The following is a 24,081-nucleotide window of genomic DNA, read 5'->3' as shown; positions in this document are numbered from 1 at the left end:
CTCACTAATTTTCCTTGCTTCTACTCTGAACAAATGTAGTCTCTGCTGAGTGTAGATTTACTTTCTGTCTTGCTCAAGTGGTCATTACCATTGTGAGAACCTCAACATTGTGTGAGGGCAAGGAATAGCATAGCCAAGCTTGATCCTATCCTAGCTAATATCCACTTCCAGCATAGGAGCAGGAATCCTGGCCTTTTTTTTTTCTCCGAAACCCAAGAGCATCGATGCTACGTACAATATACCTATAAACTATCGTGGCACAGATTGGGATCAAATCAGTGACCTGCTGCATACAACAGCTGAGCTACTTCAGGAGTTAATCTGATTTCTTTTTTTAAGAAGTTCAATAACACAAATTAGAAAGGTTTCAAACCACTAAATGCCCCTGTCTAAATTTTTTAAATCAATGCAAAGCTCCAGTGGACTGCAATTACTTTGGAAGTGGGTTCAGAGACTTCAACCTTTTTGTCAATTTCAACCGATTAAATTCACTATATACAAGACCATTCAAATTGTATTATAATTGGAAGGCTCTCAACAAATATCAACTGCATACTCAAGGTAAACCAGGATTTCAATTTCATCTACTAAATCTGATAGATTGCCTTTCACTCAGGCTTCACCTTTGAAAGGGGATCACAACTTTGTCATTCACCCCGTCACTTTATAAAACATATTTTCATCTCGTTTATATCACCATTCATAGAACATGAAGAACATTGTAAATCCACAATGTTTAGATGAATAAATACACAATGGACTACATGACAAAAACAAGAAAGGCTTCTAACTATGGAAAATAATAGACTGCACACTAAACCCGCTGCCAAAATTTTCCATTGAATATTTCGTAAAATTGCTTTGTACAATAACAATTTGATATTCTATAATGAAAATTAGTTTTAGGTTGTCAGTTTTATAATACCTTAAAAGGGCTATGGGTTTTACTCACACAGAAATGGTACATGAGATTGACTCAATAGCAATCATACCAAATAAAAGAAACTATTCACGAAATACTTCTGGGCCCTGCTTGCAAAGGAGGTCAGTGGACATTAGAGCAAAGACTATCTGCTGACAGCAAGGCATGGGCTACAGATTCCTTGAGTGCTGAAACAATGTTTGGAATTGTTTCGGTTAAGTTTAGCTCAGAGATGCAAAATTTAAAAACTGAAATGGAGGCTACAATTACTAAGTTAATGCTCCAGAAGTGACTGAATAGGGAATAATGCTTAAAGGCATTAAAACTGAGGCACTGCTATAACCTTCAGGGTGAATGAATTACCAGTATACTCCTCAAAATGCTAACAATATTGATTTTATTGTTGCCAAGCTAATACAGGCAATGGAAGGATGAGACTAAGGGTGCTTTACCTAGTCTAGTCTCAATTTGGAAAGTTGTCTAATCAGAGCCTGTTAGTGCTATGGAACCACATCTTAAATTGTTTCCACCTTTTACAGTTATCGCCTGCAAGTTGCTTTTAGCCCTCCCACCACCCCTTGTAGCAGATTCCAGTAAAACATTGATACATTTCTAATCAACTTAATCTTTCAGTAAAGCAATTCTTAGTATTCAAATAGAAGCTGGCTAAGTAATCTGAGCCATTCTACAACCAACAAGGGGCAGATCATATGGCTTGTGTGTTTGAAACATTTGAAATTTTTAGTAAACTGTCAAATTATTTATTACGTTCCCTGGTCATAGCAACAAATAGGCAGACAATTCCGGGTTTTTAATCTACCAATCTGATTCACTGTCGACTACACAGAAATTGTGGTTAATGCATTCTCCTGACTTCTTTCAAGAGGATCTAAAAAAATATGCACTACTAGTGATGAGAATCAAGTCAACAGGTGCAGCTAAATGAGCATCATATCTTCAAAAATGATTTTTTGGTACACTTCATGTATGCACGCAAACCAAAATCTCTCAATTATAGGGAATTTCTCATCTAATCCCTCTCCTAATTTAAAATAAAAATCAGGCTGGTAAGGGGGGAAAAAGTTTATTTGATAAATTGCAGTTTTGACCCTAACCTTGGATTACCTTTTCTTTGCAACTGGAAAGCATGCTGATGATGCTAAGACAGACTGACTGCACAGAGAGAGCTGGAGACCAGTCTTCTGTCAGAATGGAAAGACAAATATGTCCGTTGCTGTAAACGTGAGGATGAACTGGAATATTGTCACCAGTGAACATAACCTAAAAAATAAGGAAACAATTTCAGTATTTCACAATATTAATTTATATTTCTGTCTATAACGTTATTAATTGAATTTGTTCATTTTTGTAATTACACAATTGGCACATTTCCATGTTTTTACCTTGATTACTTTGTCTATATGTGAATTTTATAAATTTCTTGATATAAATTATACTGCAGCACCTTTGGGTTGTGAACATATTTCTTGAATAAAATACCATTATTATTATTATAACTTTCATGAAATAAACTTTGATCAATAGATTACAAAGTTAAAATTAAGAGAATGTGCAGCTCATCACAGTTGTTGGAGCTGTTGATAGATTGCCAGAACACAAATTTTAACTTTTTTCTTGTATGTTAAATAGCACAAAGGTGCAGCTAAGGGAAAACTATAATGCACGCTGACCTTGATTTATTATTTGCTTTGTTATTTCACTTTACAGGTGATAAGACTGGATGGTGGGAAAAGAGATAATGATTCACTATTTCATTAAACTTAATTAGGCTCATCATAAGTCTGTTTAAAGCAATACCACCCCTACAGTTGCTCAAATGGCAATTGTTTAAACTATTTAAAATTCTGTTGGAGAAACCCAAAGTGAACCAATATGAAAATAATAATGCTTGGATAATGACAATAGTTTAATAATTTAGTTGGATTTGCCAGAGTATGGACTCAGCAGAACTTAAAAAATGATACTAGGACAACATTTCTCTGCACATTTAATGACAATTACATTTCATTCAATAGTATTAAAAGGAATCAAATGTTTGTTACAAGGTATGTTCAAAACTTTACCTTTATGCAGGCAATTAGCTACATCCCCAAGGTATATCCAAATGTCAAAATACTGCTTGCCTTTGATCTGTCATAATCGTAAACTGCTTGTTTCATCATTTGGCTACTGCTATATCTACATTATATATTTTTCAGTACATTATTTCACTAGATCAAGTCTAGTTATTTCTCAATGCCAGAGGATATGCAACAGACCAAAAACCACTGCATCACTAGTCATTTTCCAGAAGCCTGACCATCTAAATTATACTATCATGACATTTGTAAAGAAGATAGAGATGATCTCTCAATGATCTGTTTCAGCAACTGGCTGAAACAGAATCAAAGAAACCTTTTAGCAGTGGAATTCAAGTCAAAGCATTGATGTTTATACAGCTGTAACACCTTAGGACAGCCTTCTTGCAAGGGGAAAGATAAAAGTGCACTTATTATTAAATAAAGCAAACACAGTAACTAAAGGGAAGAATTTTTGTACAAATGACTCCACATTTCTATTTAAAATGATTTTACTAAATATTTACACTTTGTAAAAAAAACATTAATTTTATGAAAAAATTACAATGCAAATGTAGGAGGGGAGGCAGGGGCAGTGGGGGCGGGGTGCAGGGGCAGGAGGGGCGGGAGAGGACACTTTTAAACCTGTCAACAAAAAAAATACTCTGCTAACTAGCAGCAAGGAAAACTTGAAGTCACTGAGATAATGAACACCTTGCAAATGATTGTGGCGTCTCTAGCTTAAGGCTGCATATATTCAGGAACTGCTGTATGGGGGCAAAAATGTAGTGGATGTTACTGTAATGAACAATGTGTTAATTGGATAATTAATACCGAATAGTTATATTTCATAAGAACGATTTGCATGTATGTGTTATCAAATCTTAAAGCATTTCACATACTGTGAATTACTTGAGGTGCAGTGACTATGTTTTATTTTTTATTTGTTCATGGGATGTGGGCGTCACTGGCTGGGCCAGCATTAATTGTTTATCCCTAATTGCCATTGAGATCTGATTGGCTTGCTAGGCCATTTCAGGGGGCAGTTAAGAGTCAACCACATTGCTGTGGGTCTGGAGTCACATGTTCACCAGACCGGGTAAGGATTGCAGAATTCCTGCCCTGAAGGACATTAATGGACCAGATGGGTTTTTATAACAAAGGACAATGGTTTCATGGTCAGTCAGGATTAATTCCAGATTTTTTATTGAATTCAAATTTAAACATCTGCTGTGGTGGGATTCAAACCATTTTGCACATACTAAGGTCCCAATTAGTGAGAATAAGAAAGGAAAATGCCACAAGGTGTGAATTATTGGGCATAACTACACTAATATTCTCGCCTTCTGAAGCATATGAACAAATGAAGAGTGAAGTGGTTGCTACTCCACCACAGAGAAAACAAAATATGGCCTTGGCATTGTTGCTTCCTACAAAAGATAAAATCAGAAATAACATTTTGAGATGGGTGCTGTCAGTTAGATAATGATAAAAGTTTATCACTATAATATATGCAATACATTATTAACATTCCATCAATCCAAAAAATTCTCTTTTACCATTACAATTTCTTCCTCTACTCATTTTAACTATTTGGTTACATTCCCTTTAAGATCACATGCATTCAATTTTATGATGGGTTTCTTGTGGCATTTTGTCAAGCTATTTTTCTTAAAAAAAAAATCAATACTTATAACATTCACCATCTTTGTATAAAGTCTGGTTGCCTCAATGGTCTTGGATGACTCCTTTAGAAAGCAATTCCCTTAGCAGCAATGGTTACTTGCAGAAAAATAACATACAACAGCTCCATAGGTAACATTGCAATACACAGGAATGGTGTTTATTCAGCTTTATCAAAACACTATGGAAACAATTTCAGTTAAAACCACCTAATTGTAATCTTTTCTAGTGCTGAGTTCAGCAAAGTGACCACCTCAACTCAGGTGCCACAAGGATCCCTGGTATGCTCTTCTAAGATTGCAATGAAAGCATGTTAACTATGACAAGGAAAGGGGTACCTCAATAGACCATAAGACATAGGAGTAGAAATTAGGCCATTCGGCCCATCGAGTCTGCTCCGCCATTCAATCATGGCTGATAAGTTTCTCAACCCTATTCTCCTGCCTTGTCCCCGTAATCTTTGATCCTCTTACTAATCAAGAGCCTATCTATCTCGGTCTTAAATATACTCAATGACCTGGCCTCCACAGCCTTCTGTGGCAATGAATTCCATAGATTCACCACTCTCTGGCTACATAAGTTTCTCTTCATCTCTGTTCTAAAAGGTCTTCTCTTTACTCTGAGGCTGTGCCCTTGGGTCCTAGTCTCTCCTACTAATGGAAACATCTTCCCCACGTCCACTCTATCCAGGCCTTTCAGTATTCTGTAAGTTTCAATCAGGTCCCCCCTCATCCTTCTAAACTCCATCGAGTATAGACCCAGAGTCCTCAAACGTTCCTCATATGTTAAGCCTTTCATTCCTGGGATCGTTCTCATGAACCTCCTCTGGACCCTCTCCAGGGCCAGAACATCCTTCCTGAGATACGGGGCCCAAAATTGCTCACAATATTCTAAATGTGGTCTGATCAGAGCCTTATAAAGCCTCAGCAGCACATCCCTGCTTTTCTATTCTAGTCCTCTCGAAATAAATGCCAACATTGCATTTGCCTTCCTAACTACCAACTCCACCTGCAAATTAACCTTAAGAGAATCCTGGACTAGGACTCCCAAGTCCCTTTGCACTCCAGATTTCTGAATTCTCTCTCCATTTAGAAAATAGTCTATGCCTCTATTATTCCTATCAAAGTGCATGACCTCACATTTCCCCACATTGTATTCCATCTGCCACTTCTTTGCCCATTCTCCTAATCTGTCCAAATCCTTCTGCAGCCTCCCCGCCTCCTCAATACTACCTGTCCCTCCACCAATATTGAGGTGCCTGAAGCTTACGCTGATTGGCAAGAATATTAGATAATGAGCTACACAACATTTAAACTTAGCGGTTTTAAGTGCCATTGTTCCCATCGTATATTAGTAAACGAAATAAACCTACATTCTTCATTGAATGAACATAATCATTTATCATTCCTTGTCCAGCAAGAGATTGTATGCCTGAGTTTGATTGCTAAATACAGTCCCCACCAATTGCAGCGTCCTTGCTTATCAAAGACATCATGTATACCAGGCACTGCTTGAAACATATCAAGCACACCAGCTATTTCAGTACTCCTGATTATTTAAAAGCTGATTATTTTATGGCTGCAGCCAATCAACATCTCACTTTGCAATTTATAACGACAGATATTAGAACCACAGAGGCATAAAACAGACCAGGCATTGTAGCATAGGTTGATTTAATCTTATGTTAAACACAGCTTCAATCAGCTGATACATTTAACATGAGATCAGGTCAACCTTGTTAAAATGTCTTGATTCATTTATACGATTCACCATTCAGCATGTCTAGTGGGCAAATTACATGAGCATGAACTGCTCTGTACATAGTGAAAAATGCCCATTTAAAAAAAAAAATGCTCTTGGGATCTGGGTGGGATCATTTATTTTTATCTCCAGTTGACCTAAAGGTATAAAAAAGGCAACCTTAAGAATATATTTAAAGAAAAAAAAAGAAATTTTACAACTGAATCTCTATATACAAGGCCATTCATTAGAATCTTTAGAGAAGTATTACTTTTCAGCACCTGATGCTCTGGTATGGGGTCTTAATATTTTTACTGGCAAATATTTACTCCTAGAATACCTTCCTTAATGCATCATTTTTAAGCTGCAGCTTTAGCTTAATATCTATATATTATTTGCTATGATACACAGCAAAAGGTTTCCAGAATGCTATTTTACCTAAATAGACATAGTCTAAAGGAGCTATGTGCTATCTTACCAGTTTCCTTGGTAAAGTATGCTACCCCTTTTTGTGTGTTTATTCACAAATGGATTGCTATAAAATAAGAGAGAACTTAACTATCTCCCATTGGCATTCAATGGGATTACCTTTGTTGAACCCCCACACTATCAACATCTGGGGATTACCATTGACCAGAAACTGAATTAGGCCCAGCCATGTAAATGCTGTGGCTATTAGAGCAGGTCAGAGGCTGAGAAATTTGCTGTAAGTATCTCATCTCTGACTCCCCAAAGCATGTCCACTTTTTACAAGGCACACATCAGGATTGTGATGGAATACTGTCTGCTTGCCTGGATGACTGCAATTCCAACACCACTCAAGAAGCTCGACACCATCTAGGACAAAGCAACCCACTTGATTGGTACCCCACCCACCATCAACGCACAGTGGCAGCAGTGTGTACCATCTACAAGATGCACTGCAGCAATTCACCAAGGTTCCTTCAACAGCACCTTCCAAACCTGCAACATCTACCACCTAGAAAGACAAGGGTCGCACTTGCATGAAAACACCACCACCTGCAAGTTCCCCTCCAAGCTACACACCATCCTGACTTGGAAATATATCACTGTTCCTTCACTGTCACTGGTTCAAAATCCTAGAACTCCTTTCCTAACAGCATTGGGGTGTACCTACACCACATGGACTGCAGCAATTCAAGGCACTGGCTCACCACCACTTTCTCAAAGGCAGTTAGGGATAGTCAATAAATGCGGGCCTAGTCAGTGTCGTCCACATCCGGTGAACAAATAAAAAAAAATAGAAAAATGAAAGAATCACACAGCAATTAGCTAAAAGATAATGCCCTGGAATTTGCTGTAATCATGATGGCAAAACTGTTAGCATTTGCTGTCATTACGCCTCAAACAGGCAGCAACTTCTGCAACCTTCACATGATCAGTTAAACCCGGAAATCCAGAATAACTGTCAAGAGATTCTGTGCTTCTCCAGAGGGTGCACTTGCTGTTAAGGTCCCTCCAGATTGCAATCAAGTAGAAATCATTTAACGGATTTAACTGAAATTGTCCTTTTATTATTAGTCTCATTATAAAAGCCCTAGTGAACATTACATTTTGTGGAATGACATATAACAGGAATTTCAAGAGTATACTAAGTTTATAATTATTGTTAAAACTAATAACATCCTTACATACTGCAATGTGTCATATATTTCTAGGCTGAACTGTCAAATGCATTTTATTACACCATCTTTACCATACAAAGAAAACAGAAAAACTTTTTCTCACTCTCACCTTATCAACACAACCAGAAGGCAGGTTACCTCTCCCACTCCAAACGGGATCAAAATCAATATCTCTCTCACCCACAGCAAAAGTTTTTCTTGTTCCCATAAAGGTCTTTCTATTTGCTATCTTGCAAAAAAGTGCCTATTACAATTCAAAGAATCATTAAGCCCATCATGGATATGCCAACTCTTTGAGAGCTGGCCCTTGAGTTCACTCTTATGCCAGTTGGGAATGTAAGTTGCGAGGACACAAAAAGGCTGCAAAGCTATTTAGAGCATTTAACTGAATGGGTAAGAAAGGCAGATGGAGTATAATGTGAATGAGAAAATATCCACTTTGGTAGGAAGGATGGAAAAGCAGAGTATTTTTTTAAAAAGGCGAGACTAGTAAATGTTGATATTTGGAGGATTTGGATATCCTAATTCACAAATTAAAGTTAACATGTGAGCATAGCAAGCAATTGGAAAGGCAAATGTTGTTGGCCTTTATTGCAAGGGGGTTGGAGTGTAAGAGTCAGAAAGCCTTGCTACAATCATATAGAGCTTTGGTGAGTCTACATGTCATGCACTATGCAGAGTTTGTTCTTTGTAACCAAGGAAGGATATACATCTCTTAAAGGAGGTACAGGAATGGGTAACTAGATTGATTCTTGGGATGAAAGGGTTGTCCTATGAAGAAAAATGTCCTATGATGAGTAGAATGGGCCTATATTCTCTGCAGTTTAGAAAAATGAGAGGTGATCACATTGGCACATATAAAATTCTCCGAGGGCTTGACATGGTAGCTGCCAGGGGCTGTTTCCTCTAGCTAGAAAGCCTAGAACTAGCCGCCAGCCATTAGGATTGAGATAAAGAGAAGTTTCATCATTCTGAGGATGCTGGATCTTTGGAATTCTCTACCCCAGAGCTCAATGTTTAGTCAATGATTATAATCAAGATTGATATGATTTTTGAGTGCTAAGAGAACAAGGAATTTGGGAACAGAACAGGAAAGTGCAATTGATTGAGGCATTCAGCCATGATTTTAATGAAAGTCAAAGCAGACTAGAGAGGCCATAGGATGATACATGCTCTTATTATGTTCTTTGCCCATTGTTCTGCAGATTTTTCCTGTTAAAGTATTTATCCAATTCCCCCATTGAAAATGATTGAATCCGCTTCTACCAGCCTAACAGGCAGTGCCATCCAGACCATAATTAGTTCTATATCTATTTTTCCTCATGTCACGTCTGGTGGTGTCCAATGATTAATGTCCATTGTCTCTAGAAACCATTTTTCAGTTACTCTATCAAAATCCTTTTTGAATACCTCTGTCAAATTTCCCCTTCATTTTCCTTGCTCTAATGACGACAAACCCAGTTTTTCTAGTCTCTCCACATAAATGAAGTCTTTTCTAAAGCTTTGACATCTTTCCTGAAGTGGGGAGCCTGGAATTGGTCACAACATTCTAGCTGGGTCCTAATCAGTGTTTATAAAGATTTAGCATAACTTCCTTGCTTTAGTATACTAATCCACTATTTATAAAGATCCTGTCCTGCCACTTTCAAAGATTTGTGTACACACACACTCAGGAATCTTTAAAATTGCACCCTTTAGATCAGGGTTGTCCAATGTGTGTGTGTGTTGGGCCACATTTCAATTCTTTTCTCACTCAAGGGTAAATGAGCAAATTTCAGAAAGCCAGGGTTTGACACATTAAACATGATTTTTTTTTAAAAATGTCAAAGAAAGAAAATGATGATTTAAAAAAGTAACCAATATGAATGACCATTAAAAATGAGCAGAGCTAACCAATAAAAAATTTTCCTTTTTTGCTTAGGAAGCAAAGCTAGGAGAGGCAGATTATGCCCTAAGCCCTGAACACCAGGGAACAGAGTGGGGACCGGAGCCATGCTAAGGAGTTAAGTTTAATGAATCGTGACCTTGCGTTTGTCTCTAATGGTGCACGCTTCGATCTGGCCATGGTGGAATTCATACGGAAATGGAGTTTGGAAGTGGGCTGCCTTTCAGCCTGGGTTTTCCTCCTCTCTCAGCCTGCTTTGTGGATAGATTTTTGGGGAGGAGGGTGTCTGTGTAGCCTAGTCGCAGAATTTACACACACACACACAGTGAGCCTGTGGGCCAGATAGGGAGGCATGGTGAGCCGGAGTGTGGCCTGTGAGCCAAATGTTGAACAGCCCTATTTTAGATTATATTGCCTCTAACTCTTGCTACAAAAATGAATTGTTTCACACTTCTCTGCATCACATTTCACAAGTCCTTCTATGACCTTGTGAAGCCTGTTACTACCTGGATCACTATTTACTACATTTCAGACTTTCACATTATCTGCAAACTTTAAAATTTTGCCCTATATACCAAAGTCCAGGTCTTTAATGTATAGCAAAAAAGCAATGGTTCCAAAACTGAGCCCTGGGGGACACTGCTGCACAATTCCCTCAGTCTGAAAAACAGCCTTTCACAACTACTTTCTGCCCCTTAGCCACTTTTGCACCTCCAAAGTCACTGCCACTTTGATTCCACAGGTTGCTAATTTTGCTAAGAAGTTTTTGTAAATCCATATACACATCAACCTTCATCAGCCCTTTCCGTAACTTCAAAGAACTCAAAGCTAGTCAAATATAATTTGCCTTTAACAAACCCAATTTTTTCCAAGCACCAATTAATTTTGTTCCAAATTTATGTCCCTAAAAGTTTCTCCTTCACCAGCCTTAGGCTCATTGGCCTATAATTGCTGAGTTTACCTTTTTTTTGAATATGGGTATAACATTTGCAATCCTTCAGTCCTCTGTCAGCATTCCCATATGCAAGGAGGATTTAAAGATTTTGCTGGAGCCTGTAATTTCTCCCCTTAGTTCTCTCACAAACCCAGGATGCATCCCATCTGGACCAGGTGGCTTTTCTATTTTTAACCCTGCCAAATTTCTATTTTATCCAATCTAATTTTGCTACTTCTTCCTCGTTTCTTGCAACATTGACAGCATCCTCTTCTTCAGTGAAGAGAGATGCAATGTGCTCATTTAGCACCTCAGCCATGCCCCACGGCCTCAACAAGATCATTTCGTCCATAATGAACCACACCCTTCCCTTGACTACTTAAGTGTTTATAAAGACAATTGTCTTCCCTGCTAATCTATTCTCTTTACTCTTATTTCCTGTACTTTCTGTCATCAGCTTGGTTCTCGACTGAATTATGAATCCTTGTGTGTCTTTTTCTATTTCATTTTAATCTCTATCTTTAGCCATCCAAAGAGCTCTGGTTTGCTTCCCCCTTCCTTTCTGTCTCATGGGAAATTGACTGGTCTGTACTCAAACTATACCCCCAACGAAAGCCTCCCATTGTTCATTTGCTGTTTTACCTGCCAATCTTTCAATTCCAATACAGCTGTGCCAGATGATTTTCAACTCAGTAAACCTAGTCCTCCCACAGAGGAAGGGATGTCCGGTAAATTAATGCCAGAGTACTGGAGCACAGGAAAGGAGCCTGGTACTTGGAATGGCAAAGTAGGGCTTGCAGCAAAGCAAAGGCTGTGATTAAATTATAACATCATACTGTAAGATAAGGATAACAACTAAGATATTCTGCATCTAAGATTTAACTGCTGACTGGTTCTGGAACCAGAGGACAATCAATGACAATGAAATTCCCAGTCACATAACACAGATGCTTCAGGTCACTAAAAACAGATGTTCGTTTGTCAACTCAAAGAACAAAAGCACTGAAAAAAATTGCAATTGTGCAAACATGAATAAATTTAGCTATCAGAATAATTGGTTAAAAAATAAATGACGACATTTAATGTGTTCAAATTTGTCTCATTACCTGGAATAAAACTGTATTGGAATTTTCGTGTGATCAAAGTAATTATGCAGATTTGCGCCTACATAGTCAAACTCACAAACTATGTTCCATAACTTGATTACTTTTTAAAAAATTAATTAATGGAACATGGGCATCACTGACAAAGCCAACATTTATTGCCCCTCCCCAACTGCCACCGTAAAGGTCACAGTGAGTCATCTTCTTAAACCACTGCAGTCCTTTTGGTGAAGGTACTCCCAAACTGTTGGTTGGTAGGAAGTTTCAGGATTTTGACCCAGTGATGTTGAAGGCGATGTACTCCCTAGTCAGGATGGTGAGATACTTAGAAGGGAACTTGTAGGTGGTGGTGTTCCCAAATGCCTGCTGTTCATATCCTTCTAGGTGGTAGAGGATGCAGGTTTGGAAGGTGCTGACAAAGAGGCCTTGGCAAGGAGCTGCAGTGCATCTTGTAACAGGTACACATGGCAGCTGGTGTGCCAGTAGTAAAGAGTTAATGTTTAAAGTGATGGAAGATGAGTAGCCAATCAAGCAGATTTCTTTGTTCTAGTTTGGTACTGAATTTCTTGAGTATGGTTGGAGCTGCACACATTCTGGCAATTGGAGTATTTTTCATCATACTCCTGACTTCTGCTTCGTAGATGGTGGAAAGGCTTTGAGGAGTCAGAAAGTGAGTAACTTGTCACAGAATATCCAGCTTCTAAATTGCTCTTGTAGCAAGTTTTTGTTAGGCTGGTCCAGTTAAGTTGCTGATCAATGGTGACCCCAGGAGGTTGATGGTGGTTGATTGGATAGTGGCAATGTCACTGGATGTCAAGAGAGGGCTGTTAGACTATCTTTTTGGAAATGGTCATTACCTGACTCTTAAATGGCATGAACATCACTGCCACTTAACAGCCCAAGCCTGAATGTGACTAGCTCTTGCCACATGTGAGAACAGACTGCTTCATTATCAGAGTATTTGAAAACAGAGGTGAATACTGTGCAATCATAAGCAAACACCCCCATTTCTGACCTTATGATGGTTGGAAGATCATTGATGAAGCAACTGAAAGGTGCACCTTGGACACTGCCCTGGAGAACTCCTACAGTGATGTCTTGGGTCTGAGGTGAATTACCTCCAACAATAAATATCTTTCATTGTGTTAGGTATGGCAATCCAACTATTAGAGAACTTTCCCTGATTACCACTGGCTTTAATTTTACAAGGACTCCTTGACGCCACACTTAGTCAAATACTGCCTTGATATTAAGGGTAGTCAAATCTCCCCTCAAGGCAGGATTTCAACTCTTTTGTCCAATAATGAGGTCTGAGGCTGTGGTCTTGATATAACCCAAACTAAGCACTGGTGAATAAGTGCCACTTGATAGTGCTATTGATGACACCTTTGATCACTTTGTTCATGATTGAGAATAGGTTGATAATTGACTGGATAGAATTTCTCCTGCATTGGGAACAGGAGAATAATGTGAAAATGCAGAAGCTGCTGAAGGTGATGATTCTATGCTTTTCCAGAGGTTGTGCTGTTGAGGTCCTCCCAGATCACAATCAATGGGAAATCTATGAATTGTCAAGATCTTCAAATCTTATGCTGTTAGCCTTATTATAAAAACTCTTTTAAAAGAAAGTTGCACCTGGTTGATTGAGGTGTAACTCAGCTTTTAATGGCTTACTAACTTCATAATTACTAATAATCATTCACTGGCCCTGAAAAACAAATTTGATATTTTTGGAATATCAAATTTGTGCACTGCGATAAAAAATTTCCAAAATTTAAATTATTTTAAAATTTTATCTTACTTTTTGTTTCTATCACAATCATTTATTTCACTGCCTGAAATTTAAATTAAAATTGAAGGATAAATTACTTTTAACTTCCTGGTTCGTACTCTGGGAATACTGCAATGTAATTGGCTATTTGCTGACAAACACTCCTGCTGTATGCCAGGAGATTCCCCTGACGTGGCGCCACATTTAAAGTGCCCTGGATGGCTATCTTCAAAACGACAGCAAGCTCCTTTGCTTCACCACTGTTTGCTAAAAATACGGGGTGTAGATATATATATATATATATATATACACTTTTGAATTCCTTGGTTTCTGCTCAACCACATCATTAAGGGTCTTGGCACGGAGTGTGTACATTCACAAAATATATTACTTCACAGTATTCCATATTAAATTTGCCACCTGCTTGCATTCTATTAACTGTCCTCTTGAGGTCGTTTACTGTTTTCTATGCTGCTTGCCAAACTCTCTACTTTTAGTGCTATTTGAAATTTTGCTCCCTATCCCCAAAATGCTGCTAATTTCACCAAACAAGACTTACTTTTAATAGACCCATGTTAGTTTCCATTGATTTATTCATGCATTTCTAAATCTGACTAACTTTAAGTCTGTGTGTGCATTCTAAGAGTCTACCCATAACTGATGTTAAACTAACTTGTCTATAGTTATCCAATTTACCTTTCTTCCCAATCTTAAACAAAAATATTGCAGTGGCTACTCTTCAGTAAATGGCACAATTTGCCAACTTGAGGTGAATCTCCAATGCAATTTATATTATGCAGACAGTTTCTGTTCTCTGTAAGTCTGTTGCAAGCTGCTGCAAAAAATGTAGAGAACAAAAAAAGTTTTAGTGCCATGACAGGTTGCTCCTAATCATTTCCTTAAGTTGAGGGCAATTCTGGGAAAATAAACTCTTCCATGAGTTGCAAAATTGTAAGGTAAATGATTTATTTTTCCATTAGATTCTCAAGCTTTTGGTTATGTATTTTGCCAGTGTTTTCAGTGCTAAGCTAGTTCTCTACATCATATGCACCAAAGTGCAAAAACCTACCCAGGACATTTGGTGAGCCACAAGCAGAGGCATCAGAACAATGGAGATCAGGTTGTTTATATTACTAAGTACCATTGACAGGATAAACATGTAAATTTTCTTTAGTGGCACTCCATCATGGTATGAGTGACTTTGGAGTATTAAAATACAAGAGAAGCCTCGTCACTTACGAAAAGATACCCATTTGAGACATATCATTGACTTTTCTCTGATGCTTCAAACTAGAACTATTGTGAACTGATGAATGAACAACTCTATTTTACATTAAGAATGGATGGCAGGGCACTCAAGGTACAGCTCTAGTGGGGGTGGGGTAGAAAGACTAGCCCGGCATACAAGATTTAAAAATAATGGAAATAGGTGGGAAAAGAAAAATCTATATAAATTATTGGAAAAAACAAAAACAAAAGGAAGGAAGGGGGTGGGGATGGAGGAGGGAGTTCAAGATCTAAAGTTGTTGAATTCAATATTCAGTCCGGAAGGCTGTAAAGTGCCTAGTCGGAAGATGAGGTGCTGTTCCTCCAGTTTGCGTTGGGCTTCACTGGAACAATGCAGCAAGCCAAGGACAGACATGTGGGCAAGAGAACAGGGTGGAGTGTTAAAATGGCAAGCGTCGGGGAGGTTTGGGTCATTCTTGCGGACAGACCGCAGGTGTTCTGCAAAGCGGTCGCCCAATTTACGTTTAGTCTCTCCAATGTAGAGGAGACCGCATTGAGAGCAACGAATGCAGTAGACTAAGTTGGGGGAAATGCAAGTGAAATGCTGCTTCACTTGAAAGGAGTGTTTGGGCCCTTGGATGATGAGGAGAGAGGAAGTGAAGGGGCAGGTGTTGCATCTTATGCGTGGGCATGGGGAGGTGCCATAGGTAAAGGTTGAGGAGTAGGGGATGATGGAGGAGTGGACCAGGGTGTCACGGAGGGAACGATCCCTACGGAATGCCGCCAGGGTGGGTGAGGGGAAGATGTGTTTAGTGGTGGCATCATGCTGGAGTTGGCGGAAATGGTGGAGGATGATGGGGTGATAAGTGAGGACAAGGGGGACCCTATCATGTTTCTGGGAAGGAGAGGAAGGTGTGAGGGCGGATGCGCGGGAGATGGGCCAGACACGGTTGAGGGCCCTGTCAATGACCGTTGGTGGAAAACCTCGGTTAAGGAAGGAGGAGGACATGTCAGAGGAACTGTTTTTGAAGGTAGCATCATCAGAACAGATGCAACGGAGGCGAAGGAACTGAGAGAATGGGATGGAGTCCTTACAGGAAGCGGGGTGTGAGGAGCTGTAGTCGAGGTAGCTGTGGGAGTCGGTAGGCTTGTAATGGATATTGGTGGAGAGCCTATCACCAGAAATTGAGACAGAGAGGTCAAGGAAGGGAAGGGAAGTGTCAGAGATGGACCATGTGAAAATGATGGAGGGGTGGAGATTGGAAGCAAAATTAATAAATTTTTCCAAGTCCCGACGAGAGCATGAAGCAGCACCGAAGTAATCATCGATGTACCGGAGAAAGAGTTGTGGGAGGGGGCCACAGTAGGACTGGAACAAGGAATGTTCCACATACCCCATAAAGAGACAGGCATAGCTGGGGCCCATGCGGGTACCCATATCCACACCTTTTATTTGGAGGAAGTGAGAGGAGTTAAAGGAGAAATTGTTCAATGTGAGAACAAGTTCAGCCAGACGGAGGAGAGTAGTGTTGGATGGGGATTGTTCGGGCCTCTGTTCGAGGAAGAAGCTAAAGGCCCTCAGATCATCCCGGTGGGGGATGGAGATGTAGATGGATTAGACGTCCGTGGTGAAGAGGAAGTGGTTGGGGCCAGGGAACTGGAAATTGTTGATGTGACGTAAGGTGTCAGAGGAATCATGGATGTAGGTGGGAAGGGACTGGACAAGGGGAGAGAGAAGGGAGTCAAGATAACGGCCTACCGACCCCCACAGCTACCTCGACTACAGCTCCTCACACCTCGCTTCCTGTAAGGACTCCATCCCATTCTCTCAGTTCCTTCGCCTCCGTCGCATCTGTTCTGATGATGCTACCTTCAAATACAGTTCCTCTGACATGTCCTCCTTCTTCCTTAACCGAGGTTTTCCACCCACGGTCGTTGACAGGGCCCTCAACCGTGTCTGGCCCATCTCACGCGCATCCACCCTCACACCTTCCTCTCCCTCCCAGAAACATGATAGGGTCCCCCTTGTCCTCACTTATCACCCCACCAGCCTCCGCATTCAAAGGATCATCCTCCACCATTTCCGTCAACTCCAGCATGATGCCACATCTTCCCTTCACCCCCCCGGCGGCATTCCGTAGGGATCGTTCTCTCCGGGACACCCTGGTCCACCCATCCATTACCCCATACTCCTCAACCCCGACCTATGGCACCTCCCCATGCCCATATAAAAGATGCAACACCTGCCCCTTCACTTCCTCTCTCCTCACCGTCCAAGGGCCCAAACACTCCTTTCAAGTGAAGCAGCATTTCACTTGCATTTCCCCCAACTTAGTCTACTACATTTGTTGCTCTCAATGCGGTCTCCTCTACATTGGAGAGACCAAACATAAACTGGGCGACCGCTTTGCAGAACACCTGCGGTCTGTCCGCAAGAAAGACCCAAACCTCCCCGACGCTTGCCATTTTAACACTCCACCCTGCTCTCTTGCCCACATGTCTGTCCTTGGCTTGCTGCATTGTTCCAGTGAAGCCCAACGCAAACTGGAGGAACAGCACCTCATCTTCCGACTAGGCACTTTACAGCCTTCCGGACTGAATATTGAATTCGACAACTTTAGATCTTGAACTCCCTCCTCCATCCCCACCCCCTTTCCATTTCTTCCCCCTTCCTTTTTTGTTTTTGTTTTTTCCAATAATTTATATAGATTTTTCTTTTCCCACCTATTTCCATTATTTTTAAATCTTGTATGCCGGGCTAGTCTTTCCACCCCACCCCCACTAGAGCTGTACCTTGAGTGCCCTGCCATCTATTCTTAATTAGCACATTCTTTTAGATAATATTACCACCTTCCACACTTCTTTGTTCCATTGTCTGTGACATCTTTTGATAATCTGCTCCTATCACTGCTTGCTTGTCCCTACAACCACACCACCCCCACCCCACTTCTCTTCCCCCTCCCCCCCAACCTTAAACCAGCATATATTTCACCCCTCTTCTAACATTAAATCAGTTCTGTCGAAGGGTCATGAGGACTCGAAACGTCAACTCTTTTCTTCTCTGCCGATGCTGCCAGACCTGCTGAGTTTTTCCAGGTAATTCTGTTTTTGTTTTGGATTTCCAGCATCCGCAGTTTTTTGTTTTTATCTCTATTTTACATTGTTAATTAAGTAAATCTGATGTTTAGAATTAATTCAAAGCTAATGTTTGAGAAAGCACTTGTACTGTCAATTTATTGTGCCCACAAAGGCAATTTTTCCAGCACTTTGTTTTTATTTCAGATCTCCAGCATCCACAGTATTTTGCTTTTAATTAAGATGGCTGGCTCGTCAGCTTGCTTGCCTAATTCAGTCTGAAATCAACAGCTCCTTGTCTAGAAATAAGGCTGTCCGGAAATCATTGTCTTCAGTCAGCCACCAAGCTGTTGAACATATGAACTAGGAGCAAGAGTAGGCCACTCGGCCCTTTGAGCCTGCTCCGCCATTCAATAAGATCATGGCTGATCTGACCGTAACTTCCCACCTTCCCATGTGACCCTACACCCCCTTGTTTATCAAGAATAAGACCATAAGGCGTAGGAGCAGAAGTAGGCCATTCGGCCCATCGAGTCTGCTCCACCATTCAATAAGATCATGGCTGATCTGATAATCCTGAACTCCACTTTCCTGCCTTTTCCCCATCACCCTTGATTTCTTTACTGGTTAAAAATCTGTCTCTCATCTAATCTATCGACCTGTACCTTGAAAACATTCAAAGACTCTGCCTTCCACTGTTGAGCAGGGACCACTACTATTCCTATTACTACATTCTATTCATGGTGCTCTACGTCCAAGTATTCAATACTGGTCAGCTAGTATCAGCATTCAGAATAGAGAATGTAGTGATGAATATTGTATTCAGCAGACACAGCTAGCTAGAGAGAGATTCACCACATGCATTGATCAAGGAGGTATTTACTGTTTGGTAGGTTAAATGTCAATAGTTTATATGGAACTGTAACGAGGGGAAACAAAAACGAGTCTGTAATTTGCATGAGATGGAATTAGTATAAATTTAACAGAACTCTGCAAATAATTTTCATCAGCTACTTCTTTCAAGTGATCTTGGAATGATTGGGTAATATGTTAGTCACCAAACTGTAGGATACAGATGATAAAACATAAGGTTATGTGGGTTTACATATAGCTCTTAATTGGATTTATTACATTACTTTATATTAGTTTTACCAGTTTCCTATTTAGTTAAACATACCCTTGAAGGAATAAATATTGCAGCCATCAGGTTCTGTGTACAAGTATTACCTGAGGTGAATCAAAAGGGTAACGACCGCTGAACTTGAAGAGAAGCTGAAATTTCTCTCCTTCATATAATGTGCCTGGAGCTCCTTCCATGTCTACAATCCACCTGCAAACATAAAATAAATTATGTGGTCTGTACAAGAGTGCAACTATTTATCACATATCCACGTCAACATAGCAACATTACCACCTAGCTAACTTTCTGTTGAAGAAAACAATGAGATAATCTGCAACATAAAGTGATGGGACATGTAACTGAACCTTCAACCACCCACTTGATCAACACTTTCTATTACGCTCAGAAGGGCCAACATAGATTTCCAACTTTATCAATATCCCACAGCCTGGCAGGTTGGGAATGAGACCCTAAAGATGAAGGAAAGCAACAACAACTTCCATTCACATAGCATCTCTAACATAGAAAAACTTCCCACAGCATTTGACTCATAATGTAAAAATTTTTTAGATGGGGTAATTAAAAAGCTTTGACAAAGAGATCTATTTTAAGAGGGTCTTAAAAGTAGAGAGGTGAAAGGGCTTAGGCAGCAAATTCCAGAACATGGGGCCTCTGGGCAGCTAAAGGCACAACCAGCAATTGAGTGGATTGGAGGAAGGGACGGTAAAAGCTCAGAATCAGAGGGACACAGATTTTGGGGCAAGGGGGTAGGGCTTAGAAAAACAGAGACTGTAAAGGTTATGAAGCGGTTTAACACAAAGATGAAAATTTGAAAGCACTGGACAATAGGGAGCCAATGTAGGTCACCAAGAGTTGGTGCAACATAGAATTGGGCAGCAGAGATTTGGATGGACTGAAGTTTATGGAGAGCAGAGGAGGGAAGGGTGGCCAGAAGAGCATTGGAATTATCAAGTCTGGAAGACAAATGGATAAATCTGGGTTTCAGATATGGGATGAGGCAGGGAAAGAGGTGTGAAACATTAGTGGAGGTAGAAGCAGGCAGCCTTTTTGATAAGAACAAAAAAAACTGCGGATGCTGGAAATCCAAAACAAAAACAGAATTACCTGGAAAAACTCAGCAGGTCTGGCAGCATCGGCAGAGAAGAAAAGAGTTGACGGTTCGAGTCCTCATGATCCTTCAACAGAACTCTGTTGAAGAGTCATGAGGACTCGAAACGTCAACTCTTTTCTTCTCTGCCGATGCTGCCAGACCTGCTGAGTTTTTCCAGGTAATTCTGTTTTTGTTTTAGCCTTTTTGATGAGAATGGTGTGTGGCTGGGAGTTCAGGTCGGAATCAAATAGAATGCTGAAGCTGCAAAAGGTCTGGCTCAGCTTCAGATAATGTTCGAGGAGGGTTGAAATTGGTGGCAAGCCTTTGGAATTTCTGGCAGGATCCAAGGATAATGGCTTCAGTGTTCCAAATGTTTAATTTGGACAAATTGCACCTCATTCAAAACGACACAAAATCAAAGAAGGAGGCAGCAAAGGGGTTGACATTGGCAACTTAGAGGTAGAGCTTCGTGTCATAAGCATTTGTGTAGAACATGTCACCAAGGGACAGCGTGCAGTCAATGAAGTGCAGTGCGCTTTGGAAACTTCAGAGATAACTATTAGGGGGTGGGAAGAAAAGCTGTTGATCAAGATCCTCGGACTTCTTTCACTTAGGCAAGTCAAAGGCAGCAGTGAGATCAAGGATGATGAGGAAGGGTAATCCGCCATGTTCAATCACAGATGACATCATGTGACTTTGATTGAGGACATGGCGGTGCTGTGGCATGAATGTAAGCTTCATTCAAGGGATCAAACATGGAGTTGCAGAAAAGATAGGCACAGATTTGGGGGACGATGTTGGACTACATAGCAAAGACAGGTAATTACAAGGCAGAAGGGTCATGGGTGGGTTTCTTGAGGAAGTGTTGATGATGGTGGTTCTCAAAGGGAGAAGGAAGTATTTCCAACATGGACTAGCATGGGGACCAAGAATGGGTTTTGAGTGGTCAGCAATTTGGTGGAATGGGCTCAAGGGAAAGGAAGGGGGATCCCTGACAAAATTAGCTTAGAGAAGTCGGAAAGGAATAAATGAGACAAACTAGAAAAAGGTACAGGTTAATAGGTAAGGCAAAGGAGAGCCAGGTAAACAGAGGAAACAACAGACATAACTGAATAGATGATCCATATGCTATTAAGAAACGACTGAGCACATTGGTTACAGCAAAGGCTACGGGCCCCGATAACATCCTAGTACAGTGAAGGTGACTTTTGGCCTAGATCTAGCTATACCTGGAACCTAGCTGTCCCAGTACCACTACACACTGACATCGACCTGACAAAGTAGAAAATTGATCAACTGACAAAAAGCAATGTAGTCAACTGACTACACAAAAAGCAAGACAAAAACCAATCAAGCTGATAACCACACCATCTCTTCTCAATTAGCAGTGGTGGTACGGTGTCGATAGTGCCATCAAATAACACTTACTTACCAATGCTCAGTTTGGATTCTGCCAGGACCGCTCAGCTCCAGACCTTGTGACAGCCTTGATCCAAACATGGACAAAACACCTGAGTTCCAGAGGTCAGGTGAGATTGACTGCTCTTTAAATCAAGGCAGCACTTGACACAGAGTGGCTTCAAGGAGCCTCAGCAAAATTGAAGTCACTGGGAATCGTGGAGAACCCTCTGCCAACGTTACCTAGCACCAAGGAAGATTATTGTGGCTGTTGGAGGCCAATCATCTCAGTCTCAAGACATTGCTACATGAATTCCTCAGGGATTTTCTAGGTCTAACCATCTTCACCTGCTTCAACAAAGACCTTTCCTCCAATGTAAGGTCAGAAGCAGGGATGTTCACTGATAACCGCAGAATGTTCAGTTTCATTAGCAAGTACCGAAGCAGCCCATGTCACTGGCAGCAAGAGATGGGCAACATTTAGGCTTGGTCTGGTAAGGTGACAAGTAACATTTGCACCACACAAGTGCTAGGTAATGGGCATTTCCAATAAGGATTTTTCTAACCACCACCTCTTGATTTTCAACAGCATAACCATCAACAAATCTCCCACCATCACCATACTGGGAGTTATCATTGATCTGAAACTTAACTGGGCTAGCCATATAGTTTCTGTGGCTACAACATCAGGTCGGAGGCTAGGTATTCTGTGGTAAGTGATTCACCAGTTGATTCCCCTGAAGCCTGTGCACCACCTACTAGGCACAAAACAGGAGTGTGATAGAGTGCTCTCCACTTGCCTGGGTGAGTGCACCTCCAACAACACTCAAGCAGCTTAGCAATATCAGGACAAAGCTGCCGACTTGACTGGCATCCTGTCACCCTAAACACTCACTCCCTTCACCACCAGCACACTGTGCCTGTAATGTGTACCACCCTACAGCATGCTCTGCAACAACTTACCGAAGCTTCTTCAGCAGATGTCTACCACCTAGAAAGTCAAGGGCAGTAAGTGCATGGGAACATCAGCAACTTATGTTCCCCACCTATTCACATATCTTCCTGACTTGGAAAGACGTCACTATTCCTTCATCGTCACTGGGTCAAAATTTTGGAACTCCCTACCTAACAAAACTGCGAGAGCACCTTCACCACAAGGACCACAATGGTTTACGGTGGCTCAAGGACAGTTAGGAATGGGTGATAAATGCCAGTTTTTTAAAAATCTTAGGTACAATGAATTCCATGAGTTCCTTGCATTTATTGAAAAAGGTGAATGGGGAAGTGGCATGGGAGTCAGGTTTAAGGGGCGGTCAACAATGCAATAAAGAAGCCATGGTCAACTTTACTCTCTAGGATGATATTGAGGTAGCGGACAGTTTTGAAAGTAATGAACTTGAGTTTAGAGTAGTAACCGGAAGGCATACTCGAATGGACACAAAAAATTTCAAGTTTCAAAATGCTGCCTCAGCTTCATGAATATATCTAGGGAGTGCAATCTGTATTATTCCACAGAAAACTAATGTATATTTTAGTTCTATGTAGATTGCCAACCATTTTCAGCATTATTTTCTTAAATGTAACATGGTCTGAAATATCTGCTAATTCTTATTAAAATACTTCATAAGTATTTCACCAGGAAAGTTGTATAAATAAAACATTAACCTTAGAATTTGTTTCCACAATTCCTTAAGAGGCTAATTCAATATCCAACAGGATAATCAAAAGGAATGCTGAGGGACAGCATTCAACTTTAACGTTTTGCATTGTCACATATACTAAATTCAGTCAGTGGAACACAATTTTTATTGAAAACTCACTGCAAGTATCTACTGTCCTTGTTATTACTGTAAATAGTTCTTTCAATCTAAGTGTCACACTTCCCTATCACAGCCTGTGACACAGAAATGGATTTCATCTCTGCTACAGACCAGGAGAGGTGGTGTCATTTCTCAGCTGAATGCAACAAGATGCATTTGTGAGAAGGAACGTTCACTCCTTTTGAGTGCTGTGACTTTAAAGAATGGGAATGAACAGACTTTCTTGTAAGTTTTAAAATGAAAAGAAAGGATTAACTTTATTTTTGCAACACCAGAAATGTATGCAACAAACAGCCACTCCACAAACAAGTTGATACACACACACGATAATTTCTAAAGGTATAACATTACACAAGGAACAAGTCAGTTATTTTTAAAAAGTCTTCGAGATGGAGATCCTAAAGCACTGCAGGCCCGAAGGAATCTCTCTTTTGGTTATTTGAAGACAGATGGAGGTTGGAAGTTTCTGCCTTTTTTGGGCAAAATTGTAGCCGAGCTCTTGTAGTGAAGAAATATAATCTTGCCGGTGAAACAAATTAGCCCCCTTTTTTTGCTGCCTCAGAAGACT

General features: G+C 40.4%; 1 protein-coding gene across 1 annotated transcript in view; it reads right to left on the bottom strand.

The window, feature by feature from the left end:
- Positions 1-24,081, bottom strand: part of ube2wb (ubiquitin conjugating enzyme E2 Wb) — a 93,775-nt gene that overhangs the window by 32,687 nt on the left and 37,007 nt on the right. The window contains exons 3-4 of the mRNA XM_041190150.1: positions 19,292-19,394; positions 2,048-2,203 (exon numbers count right to left, since the gene is read on the bottom strand). Of these exons, the coding sequence (XP_041046084.1) occupies positions 2,048-2,203; positions 19,292-19,394 (259 nt within the window). The remainder of the gene's footprint in view (positions 1-2,047; positions 2,204-19,291; positions 19,395-24,081) is intronic.

The sequence above is a fragment of the Carcharodon carcharias genome, chromosome 6 (genome assembly GCF_017639515.1).
Source record: "Carcharodon carcharias isolate sCarCar2 chromosome 6, sCarCar2.pri, whole genome shotgun sequence".
Classification (NCBI taxonomy): domain Eukaryota; kingdom Metazoa; phylum Chordata; class Chondrichthyes; order Lamniformes; family Lamnidae; genus Carcharodon; species Carcharodon carcharias.
This window is presented reverse-complemented; position numbering and strand designations above follow the sequence as displayed.